This window comes from Pipra filicauda, unplaced genomic scaffold (genome assembly GCF_003945595.2).
Source record: "Pipra filicauda isolate LSUMZ 115617 unplaced genomic scaffold, ASM394559v2 scaffold292_size926685_pilon, whole genome shotgun sequence".
NCBI lineage: Eukaryota > Metazoa > Chordata > Aves > Passeriformes > Pipridae > Pipra > Pipra filicauda.
In genome coordinates, this window is record NW_024104412.1 from 12,106 (window position 1) to 26,285 (window position 14,180).

Genomic DNA, 14,180 nt, shown 5'->3' on the forward strand with positions numbered 1-14,180 from the left:
TATTTTAAAAAAAAGAAAAAGCTTAGGTGCTCACCCCAGCTACATGAGACTTGACACCACCACAGAAAGCAGCATCACAGCCCATTCTGCACACCCACAAAAGGCAGTTTTCCTCTTCTTCCACGAAGATTTTGCTGGAATGTTTTGCCAAGAACTCCTGTGCACAGCACCTCCCTGTTTTTGTCAGGAGCACAATGCCAGCCTGTCACACTCCTCTGGGTGGCTCTGTCAGACAATGCAGGGTCTGTCACCGGGGACAGAACCCAATGCACAGTGTTTGTTTCATGAGACTGTTTCGACACACACTGAAATAGCCAAAGGTGCATTCTGTGTATTCAGGAGATTAACAGATTTTATTGTTTTCTAAAATATTTGACAATACAGAGAACCCAGACCAGTAATTCCTGACAACTTCAGTGACCATCCTGTGGATGAACAGTTATGGTGGCAAGTTTTCCTTGACAGACACGTACAAACATCCACCTCCTAAGCCTGCACACTTTGATTCATTGAAAATGAGGACTAAATATATCTATAAGCTCAAAAAGCAAAGTCCAAGACTAATAAACAGTGTTTTATAGTTACCTTGAAAAAAGCTTTGTCAGCTTCATTACAGTGTAGCTTCCTAACAGAGCATCTCTACTTACCTGATACTTAGTTTAACACAAATCTGCTGGAATTTTACACCCCAGTTTTAAATGTCACAAATGGCTACTATTCGACACGATTACAGCTGGCCAAGTTGTATCTGCAAATGTAGATTTTTTACAGTGTTCTGCTACAATAATCCACATATGGACTAAAGCTACTTTATATTCTGACCCATTCATTTATCCACAAATACTGATTTTGAGTATATTGGTGCGTTTTTACTGTACTTCTGAAAAGTCTAATCACAGGATGCTTTGTCTATTGTACAGTAATGAATATGGCAGGAAAGCAGATTTAAATATACCTATAATTTAAACTCTTAAAACAGTTCTAAATCTTATTGACATCCAAAGGCTTGATAACTAACAGCCATGCTCTTTATACTCTGGAATATCAAATCATATGTACATATACACAACATAGACAGGCTCTTAATAAAAGCATTTAAGTCTATTTTACAGTCTTCTCTCTTCAAGAAAATTAGCCTTCACAGATTTAACATTTCGAATCAGCCAAAAATCATTAGCAGTTTAAAGGACCTTTTTTTTTTTCCCTGCAAACATGTGCTGGAAATAGTTACTACTCTGGGGCTTATGCATAATTTATCTTTCTTTTGAATGCCATTTAAGATCCAGATGGAAAACTCTTAGTTCAAGTGTCAACCCACGTGAAGAACATTCATAACAGAGTCCCAACCCATGACACCTGCAGATACCTCTGCTACAAATAACCTTCTGTAACAGATATTTATTAAATACAGTATTTTGTTTTACAACTCCATTTACAACTTCAAGCCATGCTGACGACACGGAGAGATTACTACAACATGGAAGGAGTTTTCATTCAGTCAGCTGGTGACTAAATCTATGTCATAATTTAAGTATTCATTGATAAATCCAGGCATACAAAAAAGGTGCTTAACTACATGGCATTTAAATAAAAAAATACTGCATCTTTCAGACATTGATAAGAACAAATAAAAAATTAACTATAATAATCTTTAAAATTCAAGTTGCAAGTTACTGAAGGTCACTTAAAATAACTGATTAAAGAAAAGTGAGCACAAGCCACATACCCAAGGTAGGATGAGGCACAAGCATAGAAAATGCAAAAATGTTTAGAATCCACAATGACAGACCATGTGGGAAGAAAAAGCTTAAAAAGTACTTTTCCTATCATAATATTTTTTCCACCTAACCCCTTTTCCTTTACATTGTGCACAAGTTGTGAAAACAATGTCAGATTATTGGTTCAGACTTTTTGCCTTTAATTCAGCATGATTTCTGTCTCAAGCCCTCGCCTTTTCTTTAAAATATATACATTCTATACATCATTCAGCTTCCTCTCACTGGAACTAAATACACTGTACAGGCCTGCAGAGCTTTGGGCACACCTCTGTGTTTATTCTGTCCTTTGTCACTGGATGGGTTCTACATAGTTTGCTGGGTATAAACCCACTTGTCCGTTGTCCAGGCGCCCTTTGCACCAACCCTGCTCATCTTCGTTCTCCATCTTAGTTAATTCATCCCCTGGAAAAAAGAAAAAAAAAAGAAGGAAAACTGTTAAGAGACTGTAACATCTTAAGTAATATCAGGAAGATAAATGACAATTACCTTCATGTCCAGTTTTATTCCCCTGCCCAACACAGGCCCCAGCAGAAACCTTCCCTTCTTTGCTCCTCATGCTTTTGCTACTTGAGAACATCTATCACTTACAGATTTGCTCATGGGATAAGAAAACAGGAAGAAACAAGCTACTTAGAAACTCAAATATTACCTTGATGGCGTTTCAAAAAGATTATGGAATTTTTTTTTAACTTTTGAAGTTATATACTGTGTTATTTCACTGTAAGATCAAAGACTCCCTAATATTTAAAGGTTTGAACAGTCAAAGGTGGTTGTGGATGACACAACTACCTCTGAACTAGAATAATCCTACATTTTTTAACCCTCAACACATGTCAGTGCAAGTGAAACAAATGTTTCATTAGGCTTGCTGTCGATGCATTCTTTTAAGAGCTTAGGGGAAATAAGGATGAAAATGCCACAAAAATTAAGTAACTCACAGTTTGCTCTCAGCAAAAGCTGAAAATGAATGTCCAGACATTTATGAACTATAATACAACTTTGTTTTGACTAATCTTATCTTGTACATCCTCAGGAAATACTTTGGCATTAGAGAGCCTCCAAGATGTTGTATATGAGCAAATGAACATCCACCTCAGCCAGGTAAAAAAGGCCACACTGAGTAACAATTATTTCCTCATGATCTGTGTCAAATGGTTTCCCTGGACAAAACTGATTTGTGTTTCACCTTAGTTAGCAATAGGAAATACAGGATGAAGGTATTAACCACTTATTGCAGTCCCAAATGGTATAAAGTCTTGGTATCATTTAGGAGGACATGAACCAGCCTAAAGAATGTAAATTCTTTGGCAGAAATTGCCAAGCTTCATATCAAATCTTCCTAACACATCCATCTTCTAGATAAACACATCCTCTCTTAGATAAAAAAGGTTAAAGCTTCATCTCCTCTGGTTTGTATGTTTACCAGATAACAAAAAAAAAAAACCATTATGAACAAAAGTTTGGCAGTGCTGACTGTACTTGGTTTATGGAGACATTTTTTTCCCACTGCAGAATGAGAGAGTGCACAATTACAAACCTGCCTGTTGCTTCCATGAAGTGTATGTTAATAAAGAGTCAAATATGTTAATAGACAGTGTAATATGTTAATAAAAATGAAATATGTTAATAAAGGGTGAAAGAGTGAAAATAAAATCACACTGACAGTGACCCCCCCAGTGCAGCTGCATTTGTATTTAGGCTTGGGCTTGGAAACTCAGTGATCTTGGAGGTCTAAGAAAATATTAACACTTTAAAGTGTCATCTGCACAACAGTTACAGTGAAACAACTGCTATGATAAAAACAGAACACACAATAACATGTTCTGACAACATTTACTGTAGATATTTATTCTCAGCCATGGCAGGGCCACAGCAGGGCAAGACAGACATATGGTAGATAGTTTTATATATATATAATAAAACCTCTCATAAGATATAAATAAAGTTATTCTTCCTCTTTGGAAGCCTTCCACAATTGTTTGCCAAGGGGAAAAAAACCCAAACACCAAATGTATAAGGTATTCCACTAACAAAAATGAGTTTCATGTATTAAAGTATATTTAATGGACACTATGCAGAGCAGATATTCTACAACACGTATCTAGAAGTGACCACAAAGAACTTTGTAGGCAAATTCTTTGAATACCCAAGGAAATCCCATCTGGGAATATCCATGTACATTTAAACCCATCCTTAAAATGCATTAATCCTCTGTTGACAGCTGCTCAGGAGTCTGGGGATACCTACACAGGAGCACAGGACCGAGGATGTTTTAAACCAGCTCCTACATGACCTGAGGAGTTTTTCCCCTTAGTCTTTAGTTCAGTGCAAATCTATCACACAAACACTTCTGAAAAAACCCCTAAGTTTAATTATAATTCAGCATCTGTAAGGGGATTCATGGGCTAGAATGCCACCCCTTTCCTAGGGTTGATACAACCACGTAATTTGGTGTTGTAATTTACTTTGATGTTCTTCTTTCCAAGGTATTAAGCTAATTTTAAGTTAAATCTACCTACATCTCACAGTTCATACTTCCTGCACTTTATTTGCATTTATGGGTATAAACATTGCATAGTTCTGCCAGTGGAAGACTCCTGCAAACCCTTGGATTGCCACCCTGCTGCTTCACAGGCACAGCACACACATATATTTCCAGAGGATTAACTTGCTTCCCAGTCCTGCTCGGTCAAAGGAGAAGTTAAAGTCTGAAGAATGAAGAATCATTTTGGTTGCTGTGCATTCCACAGATGTTTTGTAACCACTGTGCTTCCATCAGGGCACAACTCAAACCAGTTAAAGGCCAAACAAACCCATTCCTCCACTCTGGAAGCCTACAATACTGAAAAGTCAGGTGTTTAGGGGTTTGCCTACTAAACTCTGTAGGGTTGGCACTTGTAGACAGCTAAAAGCAGCAGCTGTTACTGCCACCAAGTAAGAAGAGAGAGGATTTTCAGTTCTGCAGGTCATTTTGTTTAAGAGAGGAAGGAATATCCCAAACAGATGCATCCCAACATATTCCAAACAGATCAGGAGTCAGTGCTGCCAAACAGGAGCTACTCAGAAGGACTATTAGGGAGGGAGGAGGGTTAGGCAGGATCCTGTAAGGGGAGTTGTACATTCAGAGAAACAGCTTTAGAAACAACCCAAAAAAGGGGAATAAACTCTCCAACCAGTTTGGGGGGTTAAAAAGCTGACATTCCTTAATTCCAGCACTGGGTGCAGGAGAGATCTCTCCACCTAAATGCACACCCAGCAGTCTAAAAACCAGGTTATATTCATGAAACTAGCACATCCATTACATTTCTGGAATACTCACTTATATGCTAAATATTTCCATGGATTTATTTGGATATGAGCAGGGGTCTTTTGAGGGCCTCTGGTTCCCCATTCCCCAAATTATCCTGTTATGAATCTCTTCTCCTTGAAAGTATCTCAATTTGTGGACAGGTCAAGATGCACTTTTCTTATCAGCTTTGCTCAGACACCCTGTCTTTGCTCTCAAAACTAAGACATTTACTAGTAAACAATAAACTAGGATAGGTAAATACAGGGATTAAGCACCAGCTGGCACAGGATTACCAGTCACCAATGCAGGGAGTCAGCACTATCTGTTACAAGACCACACTAATCTCTGACATGGGTACTAAGCACTATCTCTGGTACAAAATTAGGCATTATTCACTGATATTTTGACAAACACTATGTTGTTAAAGTTAAAAGATTTTCCCAACATCTTCCCTCACTGCTGCACAAACTCCTTTTTAAAGAAATACAACTCGTTCTGTAACACAGGTGAGTTCAGAAAATAAAAGATGAAGAGGGAAAAAAAATTCTCAGCCTTTCTCCATTCTGATAAATATTCTGAAAGATATTTTTAATATTAAGTACTGTTGGATAAATAATGTTGTTGACTCACCAGCTTTAAAGCTGAGCTCATCCTGCTCTTGGCCCTCGTAGTCGTAGAGTGCTCGTACTCTCACCTCCATGGCTGGAGAGGTGTCCTCATCAAAGGGATTGGTGTCTCCATTGGCATCAGTGGAAGAGAAGGGATTGTTGGACTCCTCATCAGACCAGTCTGTGGGGTAGCTTTGGTTTTTTTCATAGCTGCTCACGCTGAAAATCAATTTTTCAATTAGTCTTTTCTGCTCTTAAAACAGGAGAGTAGAAATATCACTAAGGTATCAGCTCCCCTAATTAAGCTTAAACTCCACTCTAAGGCCCAGGTTTGAAATTTTCTTTCTGGTCTCTTCTCATTTATCTTTAACTGACAATGCCTCATTAAAAAAAACCCAAAAAACCAAACCAAACCAAATCTTATAATACATTTACCAAGGTAGAAAAAGGCAAAATCGACACATATCAAAGACAACCTCCCCACAAACTCCAAAAACTTCTCTATCAAGGAATCTACACAATCCATGGGACTATTTACTCTAGAAAGGTAAAATGGTAGTAGTAGATGAGAGGAATTATCTGGTTTAGGATAAGACATTTAAATAGCTTTGCAGAACCTTCTTCCCAAACCTCTATGCACCTCTACAACGCTTTTTGCATGGTGCAATCCACCAATAAAGAAACTTGTATTTCTATTGTATTATACTGCAACAAGTCTGTGATTTAAAGGAAAGTTCACTGTCCAGCATGCACATGCCATTTAAGAGAGTGCTATGTCCTCAGTGTGTACACTGAAGCAACAGGCAGCTGCTTGAGAAGGTCCTAAACAAAAAAAGAAAGCAACCTTAAAAGCAGATTTATTCAGCAAGAAGACACAGAGTAAAGCCCCAGAAGCAGTTTCACTAGAAAAACACATCAGTTTTAACATTTCATAGGAGGGGTAAAGGAAGGGGGAAAAAGCAACAGCAGTTCTGTTAGCAACTGCCAATAACCCCAGTGGTTTCAGACCAAAGATCAAGGCAACAGATGTGGCATCTGTTAGGAAAGACAAGTTAGGTCACAGTGTTGCTCACACAACTGCTTAAAAACACTTCATGCACTGACCAGCAGAGTGTTAAAGAAACCAAAAATAGGAAACCCTGGACAGAGAAAGTGCAAAATGTGAAAACAATTGAAAAAAAAAAAAAAAAACAAACGACATTTCACCAACTTTTTGATCTTATTGTCCTCCTTTTCACTGACAGTACTCCCAGTATCTTCTTCATCTTCAAAGGGATTGTAACTTGATTGTACTGACTGCACTGTGTTACTCTGGACACTAAGACTGCTAATTTGGAAAAGAAAAAGCATTATGGTGACCCTATCTGTGGAAGAGCAGAACACTGTCACTGGTGTCCCACTAGGCAGTTTCTTAGCAGACCCCTCCTTCAGCCAAATTTAAAAAAAAAAATAAAGAAAAAGAAAAATAAACAAAACCCCAAACATCCATTGAGTGCAGCATAAAGACCCAAAAAAGCCTGGAAAGTCTCACATTTCCTCCACAATTAGAAATATCCTTCATGGACCATAATTTCTTTTTCCTACTGCCTGCAATAAAAGGCAGTGCAATTTTTCTAGCAAGTTTTATTCCTTTTTTGAGCAGCTGATGTTAAGAGTTTTATATTAATCACATCCAGAATTCTGAAGTGACTGTTTTGCAAGCTAAGATTTCACAGTATAATTGTCTTTTCTAGAGATGGGAAGATAGCAAGAGACTACCAGGTTAGCTACAGAAAGTTCACTTTCTCCTGAAGCTTGGCTTCCTTCAATTCCCAATGGACAGAGAACTGTGAAACGGAGAATAATTCCCAAATTAACTTGTGAACTGCAGAGACACCACTAAAAATGCTCACAAATAATTATCATTTGACTGAACAGAAACTTTTTGATGCTGTAGAGCTTAGTATAGATAATAATCTTTGGCAATTAGTCTTTTTAGGCACGAAAAGACTACCTGCTGTGTTTGTTAGGTTGTGAAACTTGGTCTCCTGTCTGATTTATACCAGTTAAAGTCACTCCATCAGAAGCCTTCTTCTTTTCTCTTCTACTGAGGGTACGATTCAGATCTGCAGACCACTCCTATCAAGGAATGCAAAACGTAATGGAGACATTTAACTGAACAAGTAATTACCACATTTATATTTCAAACTGAGTTATGGAACAGACATCTATGCATACAAGAGTACCAATAATTATTAAAAAGGTGAGTTAATGTTTCAGCTAGAGAAATCAAAAGAGCTGGCCAGTGCAGCTCTTAAAAAGATGTACTGTGAGGGCTCATAGTTTCAAACAGTGCCAGGACATCTGGCTTTAAAAGGTAAATCTTACATTTAATTTTAAAAAAGTGTTATAAGAGAGGGTTTACTTCTCAAGAAGTGCTCCAAGAATGACATACAAAGAAGCTGCTTTTTAAACTCACTGTGCATCACTTCTCCTGTCCCTAAGATTTGAGTCATAAGGTCCTCCTCTCTAGATTTAGTGACATTTATTGTGCTAAAAAGCCATCTCTGAGAGTTAAGGCTCAAATCAACAAATGACAAGACTCATGATGCCACCAGCAGACCCTCTTTGATGTTTTGAGCCGTTCAGAGGCAGATGGACAGGCAGGATGAGACCTAAACACAACTCCTTACACATCAGGGCAAACCAAGCTGCATATAATGATATAAAAGAGAGAACAAACTGGATGCAAGCAAATTATCCTATGCTGAGACATGTTACCTCTCAGAACCATTAAAGGTGAAAAAAAAATAAAAATCATACCTTTAACAGGAAATTAAAGTTTTGAGACTTGCTATTACTACTGGGCTTATACAGGTAGCAAAGTCAGCCCAGTTTAAAGTGCTTTCTGGCCAACTCTTCAGAGAGACCTCATTATTTTAACTTTGCAAAACAGACATTGGATTTCTGAGCTACCACAGTTTAAAGACCACTGACCTATGCACATTTGCAGTTTACAATGCAATTTCATAGGCATTTGATCATGACTTTTTTTACTTACGTCATCCTTGTAGCATGTAAATGAGAGAAAACTTGATTAGGAGAGCAGCAACAAGCGGGTTTAATTTGTTAATTATAATGCTTGAGAAAAAGGATGGTAATTGCCCCTCACAGAATTAACTCTAGTTCAGCATTTCAGGTAAATTCTGCAGTATTATTATGAGTTTCTTCCTCAAACCTTCTAAAGTTGCTCAATATTTTAAAAACAAGTGACATTTTCCATTATTGTTAATAAGGGAATAGTGAAATAGTTTATTCTTCCACTCCATTAATTTAATGTCTAGAAATTATTTCAACCAAACCCCTGATTCTGGTCCAACTCATTCCAAATCCAGCTATTTGATACCCCAGTACTGTGACTCTGCACTGACACATGTTTGTACTTATGTTAACAGAACACTGCTTAGAACAACCCCTTTCTTTTAAAGATGGCATTCAGCAAATAAAATTAAAGGTAGAACTTTTTATTTTTAATATGACAGCATTGAATTTTAAATGCCAATTTTCAAATTTTGAAGTATTTAGTTCAGACTTTTTCAGAGAGTCTTTGCTGCAGTCACTCTTAATTACCTGGTAACAGCAAGGAGATTCAAATTCAAGTCTGACACCAAAGGGAGAAGTAAAACATAAAGGGTAACACATGCAGCTGTCAGAGATGTATCAATTAAATGATGGCTTATGACTTTATCTTAAAAAATATCACTACAGCTTTCTGGGTTACCCCTTTTCTCTATAAATAGGTGCCCAACATAATCCCCTCCAGAAGCTGGAGGATGAGAATTAAAATTGAAAATTAAGAGAAGAAAACTACTCTGACTTGCAGAAACAAAAAATTCAGTGTTGGAAGCCTGAGGTTACACCAGAAAGGAACATTACAAAAAGCAAAGAGGAAAAAACAGCCAAACCAACTCTGGGTTTTAGGTACTCTGAGCTTACCTCAAACTGAGGCCAATTCATTGACATCCCTGGACCTTGGTTGGCTCTGAACCATCTCAAGTCTTCAACAGCATCTGCTGATTTGATGTTCTGTTCCAGCTCACGGTAAATACTTTTGTAACTGCAAAACAAATTTGTCTTTGAATTCAGTATAACATTTAGAAACATGGAAAATCCCCTGGTCAGTTTTGTTTGTTTTTTTTTTTTAATATTTCAAAGTTCACAGTAATATCAAAAAAGAACAACTTACAGCAAGACAGACTTTTACAGCCTGACAGACCTATTAACTGCCTGTAAAAAAGGAAGAGCAGCCCAGCAAGTAAACCTGCTGAAAGTTCACAAAACCATAAAATCCTTATTTGCCAGACTTTAGAATTATGACTCTTGTGGCAGTAAAAACAGGATGTACACAGGACTGTATTTAAACTACTGAACACCAACCTTGAAGCTGCTTGAATTTAAAAGCCTGTCTACAGTAGAAACTGGTTTTGTGCTAAGTCCCTGGGACTCTGGATCAAGGTAGAAGTTTTCCCAAGGAGAATTTGTCCTACAGTTTTACCTTGCAACATTGGACAAGTCAAGGTGCTTCTGGACCTCCAGTAACACTTCCCGGAAGAAACGCAACCGCTTTTCCTCAAACTGCTGGCACTGCTCAAACACCTGCTCCATGTTCTCCATATACTGAGGAGTGGCATTATCTAATTCTTTCAGGGATTTCTCATACTTTTCTTTTGTCTGGGGGCAGAAAAACAAACTGTTAGCAATGTATTTTAGTATTACCTTATAATACAGACTTATCCGTGTAATGGCCAAGAGTTAGAGCAAGAAGTTCCCAAACTGCAATCTCTTCTCGTGACCACTGTACATTAGATCATGATGAGAGTTACCTGAGTCAACTGCAAAACAGTTACAATAAAGCTCTAAAAGCCTCTTCTCTGGCTTTTTAACAGACCATGACAAATGTTGGTGTAGTACTAAAGGAAAGAGTAAATCAGAGCAGGCAGTCAAGTTACTAAAGTTCTTTGGAGATCTTTCAAAGTATTGTCTTTCCTCCTTTAGTAATTTACAGTCCACTGTGAATTGTATCAACTCTTGTAAACATGAATTGCATATGCTGTGAGCTCAATTAACAGGCAGAACCTCAGACTCTGCACTAATTTACAGAAATAGTCCCCACACAGGAATTAAAAGATCCCACCCCATGGAACATCAGCCTTCCAGACCACAGGACAGCATCCTCAAAGGAAAAAGACATCTCTGAAGAAAAGTCACACTAGAAAAGCCTCTTGGTGGCAGCCTAGTGAAGAGCTGAACCAAACTGGGCAACACAACAGCATTTATTTAAATTAATTCTATCTTACTTTATAGCAAGTAAGCTTACTTTATTAAACAAATGCATTCTGCAGTAAGAAGGACAACATATCTAGATGTTATCAGCAAGTCTGAAGCATCTCAAAGCCTCCCAAGCTCAGCTGTCACTAGTAAATGAGTCCTAGAACTTTGCTAGCTTATTGTTCTTAGCTCAGTGCTGAAAGTACTTACATGAAACAGCAGCAACACATTAGTCATTCTTCAGAGGAAAATAATTTGGCAGCAACCCAGGCTTGGGAGAACACTAAATTTTGGTACTGAAGGTGAGCTCCCCTGCTGCTCACAGCACACTCAGGAGGGAAAAAAAAAAAGCTTAAATATGCACAAGCTGTGGGTTAAAAAGTATGTCAGCACACAGGATACCTTTAGCACATCTTGTTTGCTTCTCTCCACTTTGTCCTGTAACTTCTTCAGCTGCTCAGGATTTAGTGCTGGGTCAGCTTTGCTGTTTGTTTCCCTGGAGATGGCCAGTTTCTCCTCCTTGCAGGCTGCATGGTAGGCCTTCTTTGCAGCTTCCACCTACAAAGGAGAGTTAAGTATTTGCATCTGGGACAGCAGACAGCAAACATCAACTACTTTTTAGCCTTAAAATCATGATGCAACGAAAGAAGTGTCAGGTTTTGTTTCAGGATGCTCTTTCTTTCTTGGGGGGGATTTGTTTTTTCCTTTAGGCCAAGGAATCAACACAAGGAAATTATTGCAGCATTCTCTCACCACACAAGGAATGTCACTCATACAGTTTAGAGAAGTGTTGAACAGACTCAACAAAAGGTTTACAGAAAGTCCCCAACTGAATATTTTTCCTCATGCCCACATTCTCCTGCTCCCCTACAAACCTGTTATTGAAGAACAATGTTACATGACAGGGAAAACCCCCCCCAAAATACAAACGTATTTCCCCTGCTCATTTCTTTGAGCAACTCATAACTTTCAAATGCAGGAAATCAGACACTGTTTAAGTGACAGCTTAAATCCCACTTTTTCCAGATTAGGAGAGACCAAGAGAAAAATGCTTATTTTCAGAAGAGGACAGAAAGCAAGAGACCTTTTTGAGAAAGGAGGGTCCAGCAGAGAGAACAGGGAGTTTACTCCCTTATAGAGATTTGATACATTAGTATATCATAACACAGGATATCTAATACATAATCTACTGCTGTACCTCTTTCAGCTTTTTTGCCCAGGGTTTCTGAGCTTTCCTAAATCCATCTTCTGCTTCTTTGGTTTCCTTAAATCCTCCCATCATTTGCTTATGAAAGGCTTCCTTCTGCCAGTTCTTGATTTTTTCAAAATCTTCATTCATCAGTGAACCTTTTACTTCTAGATGTAGTTCACTCACTTTTTCAGCTTCTGACATAAAAGCACACCAAGCCCTTTCTACTGTTCCATACTGTGGGCCTAAACACAACAGAAAGTGTCATTTCTCAGTAACCACCACCCACATGGAACTTATATTCCCAAGAAACTACCTCAAACTATTCACTTATATTCACTTCTAAACAGCAATACTGATGCAAACCTAGAAAAAGGCAACAGGTTTTTTTCATAGGAATTTAGAATATTGCAAAATTTATGCCAGAAAACTGAATATTCATTCAGTCTGGAGCCCTTCTCCCTGTGCCACAATTCTCAGTATTCCACCTTTGAACTGCCTTCCATTTCTCAACATGCTTTTTGAAGCCCAGATAACCATGAAAGGACAAACTGTGGCAGAATATATTCAAATATATTAAACTTAGTCTTATTAGAGCAATACTAGTCCTTTCCCCACAACCACTGACCCCTTATTATTCAGAATCCCTTTTCAAACCGTGTTCTTTACTATTAGTTATCTAGAAACAGTTAGTTTTCTAAAACATACCTCAGTACTGGAGGCAAGATTCATCTGCTTCAGTAAGGAACAAGCAAACTTGCAAAATAGCAGGGCTTTGGTTGGTTTTTTTATCAAGAAAAGCTTGGTCACTTGTCACATTACTGAGCCTCTTGCAAGGACTCCATTATAGGCTAAAAAGTGCAATATTTGTACTTACCAAAACAAGGACATACAGAAACATTTTTTTTCCATTGGGGAAAGTTTTCAGAGCTCAGAATCAGAAGGAATTACCTTTTTCCACAAGTTGTTTCCACCTTTTAGCCCATTCTGTGAGCTGCTGAGCATAGACCTTCTCTATCCGTGCCCGTTCATGGATACAATTCATGAGGTCATTGCAAAGTCTGTGACCATCATCAATCCTTTTTACTGTCCTCTTGTAATTCCCAACCTGCAAAGAGACCAACACTCAACTCCTGCTTCAAACTCTGAAAAGAAGATGAATCTCTAATTAACACAAACACTGTTCAATAAGAGCAAGAAAATCTAGCAGGAATTAATCAGTTATAGCAGAAGGTTAAATTATCCTAAAACCCAACTGCAACAATAAAACAAAGGCCAAGAGTTCTCCTGTAAAAAAAAAAAAGCTGGTAATTTTGAAAATGAAAATTTTAGAAGTGAAAGTTTTATTATATTTTTATTAGTCCTGCAATGCAGGAGGATACAGAATGAAGATATGGAGAAAAATGCACACTGTACAATGAGCATCCATTACATAATTAACACTCTCCTTTCATTCTTGTGCACATGGAATAACTAATCTAGATGACTGAAGGGGAGAAAAAAAAAGCCTCATACTGCTCCCAGAGTAATATTTCCACTGAATTCAAGGTCACTCAGGTTGGCTTTTGTAAACATTAAACAAAACCTAAGAACTCTGTTAAAAGAACTTGCACAGCCTGTTAAATGTCACAGCCAGTTTCTTATCTGCCCCAAACCACCTGACTGAAAAATAAAGATTAGCAGTGAATGAAACATTCAAATACTCAAGGCATGGTAGTCATTTTTACATTTGAATCATATCTGCTCCACATCTGACACACAGAAGAACATCCAGCTTTTAGGCTGACATTTATTCAGAATTTTGTCAGCAGATGTACATTCTGATGAAAATGATATATAGGGAAATACTCTTTATGAAAATGCTCTTAAATGGAAAAAAAGCTCTTTATTAATTGCTGGGAAAATAAGTGACTGTACTGATAAATACAGATATATGTTGGGACTCCTCATTAAAGCTGGGGAGATAAATAAAATCAAACCCATCAATGACAGGACAAACCCAACTCTTT

At 37.8% G+C, this 14,180-nt stretch overlaps 1 protein-coding gene across 6 annotated transcripts in view; it reads right to left on the bottom strand.

Moving 5' to 3' along the window:
* Positions 1 to 325: 325 nt before the first annotated feature.
* PACSIN2 (protein kinase C and casein kinase substrate in neurons 2) overlaps positions 326 to 14,180 on the bottom strand; it is a 41,507-nt gene continuing 27,652 nt past the window's right edge. For 2 of the 6 annotated variants that reach the window (XM_027730148.2, XM_027730149.2), the window contains exons 3-12: positions 13,123 to 13,279; positions 12,181 to 12,416; positions 11,385 to 11,540; positions 10,210 to 10,385; positions 9,651 to 9,771; positions 8,716 to 8,721; positions 7,669 to 7,793; positions 6,886 to 7,002; positions 5,698 to 5,894; positions 326 to 2,180 (exon numbers count right to left, since the gene is read on the bottom strand). In XM_027730148.2, coding sequence (XP_027585949.1) covers positions 2,068 to 2,180; positions 5,698 to 5,894; positions 6,886 to 7,002; positions 7,669 to 7,793; positions 8,716 to 8,721; positions 9,651 to 9,771; positions 10,210 to 10,385; positions 11,385 to 11,540; positions 12,181 to 12,416; positions 13,123 to 13,279 — 1,404 coding nt within the window. In that variant the 3' untranslated portion in view covers positions 326 to 2,067. The remainder of the gene's footprint in view (positions 2,181 to 5,697; positions 5,895 to 6,885; positions 7,003 to 7,668; positions 7,794 to 8,715; positions 8,722 to 9,650; positions 9,772 to 10,209; positions 10,386 to 11,384; positions 11,541 to 12,180; positions 12,417 to 13,122; positions 13,280 to 14,180) is intronic. The other 4 variants (XM_027730150.2, XM_027730151.2, XM_027730152.2 and 1 more) reach the window with 4 other exon arrangements.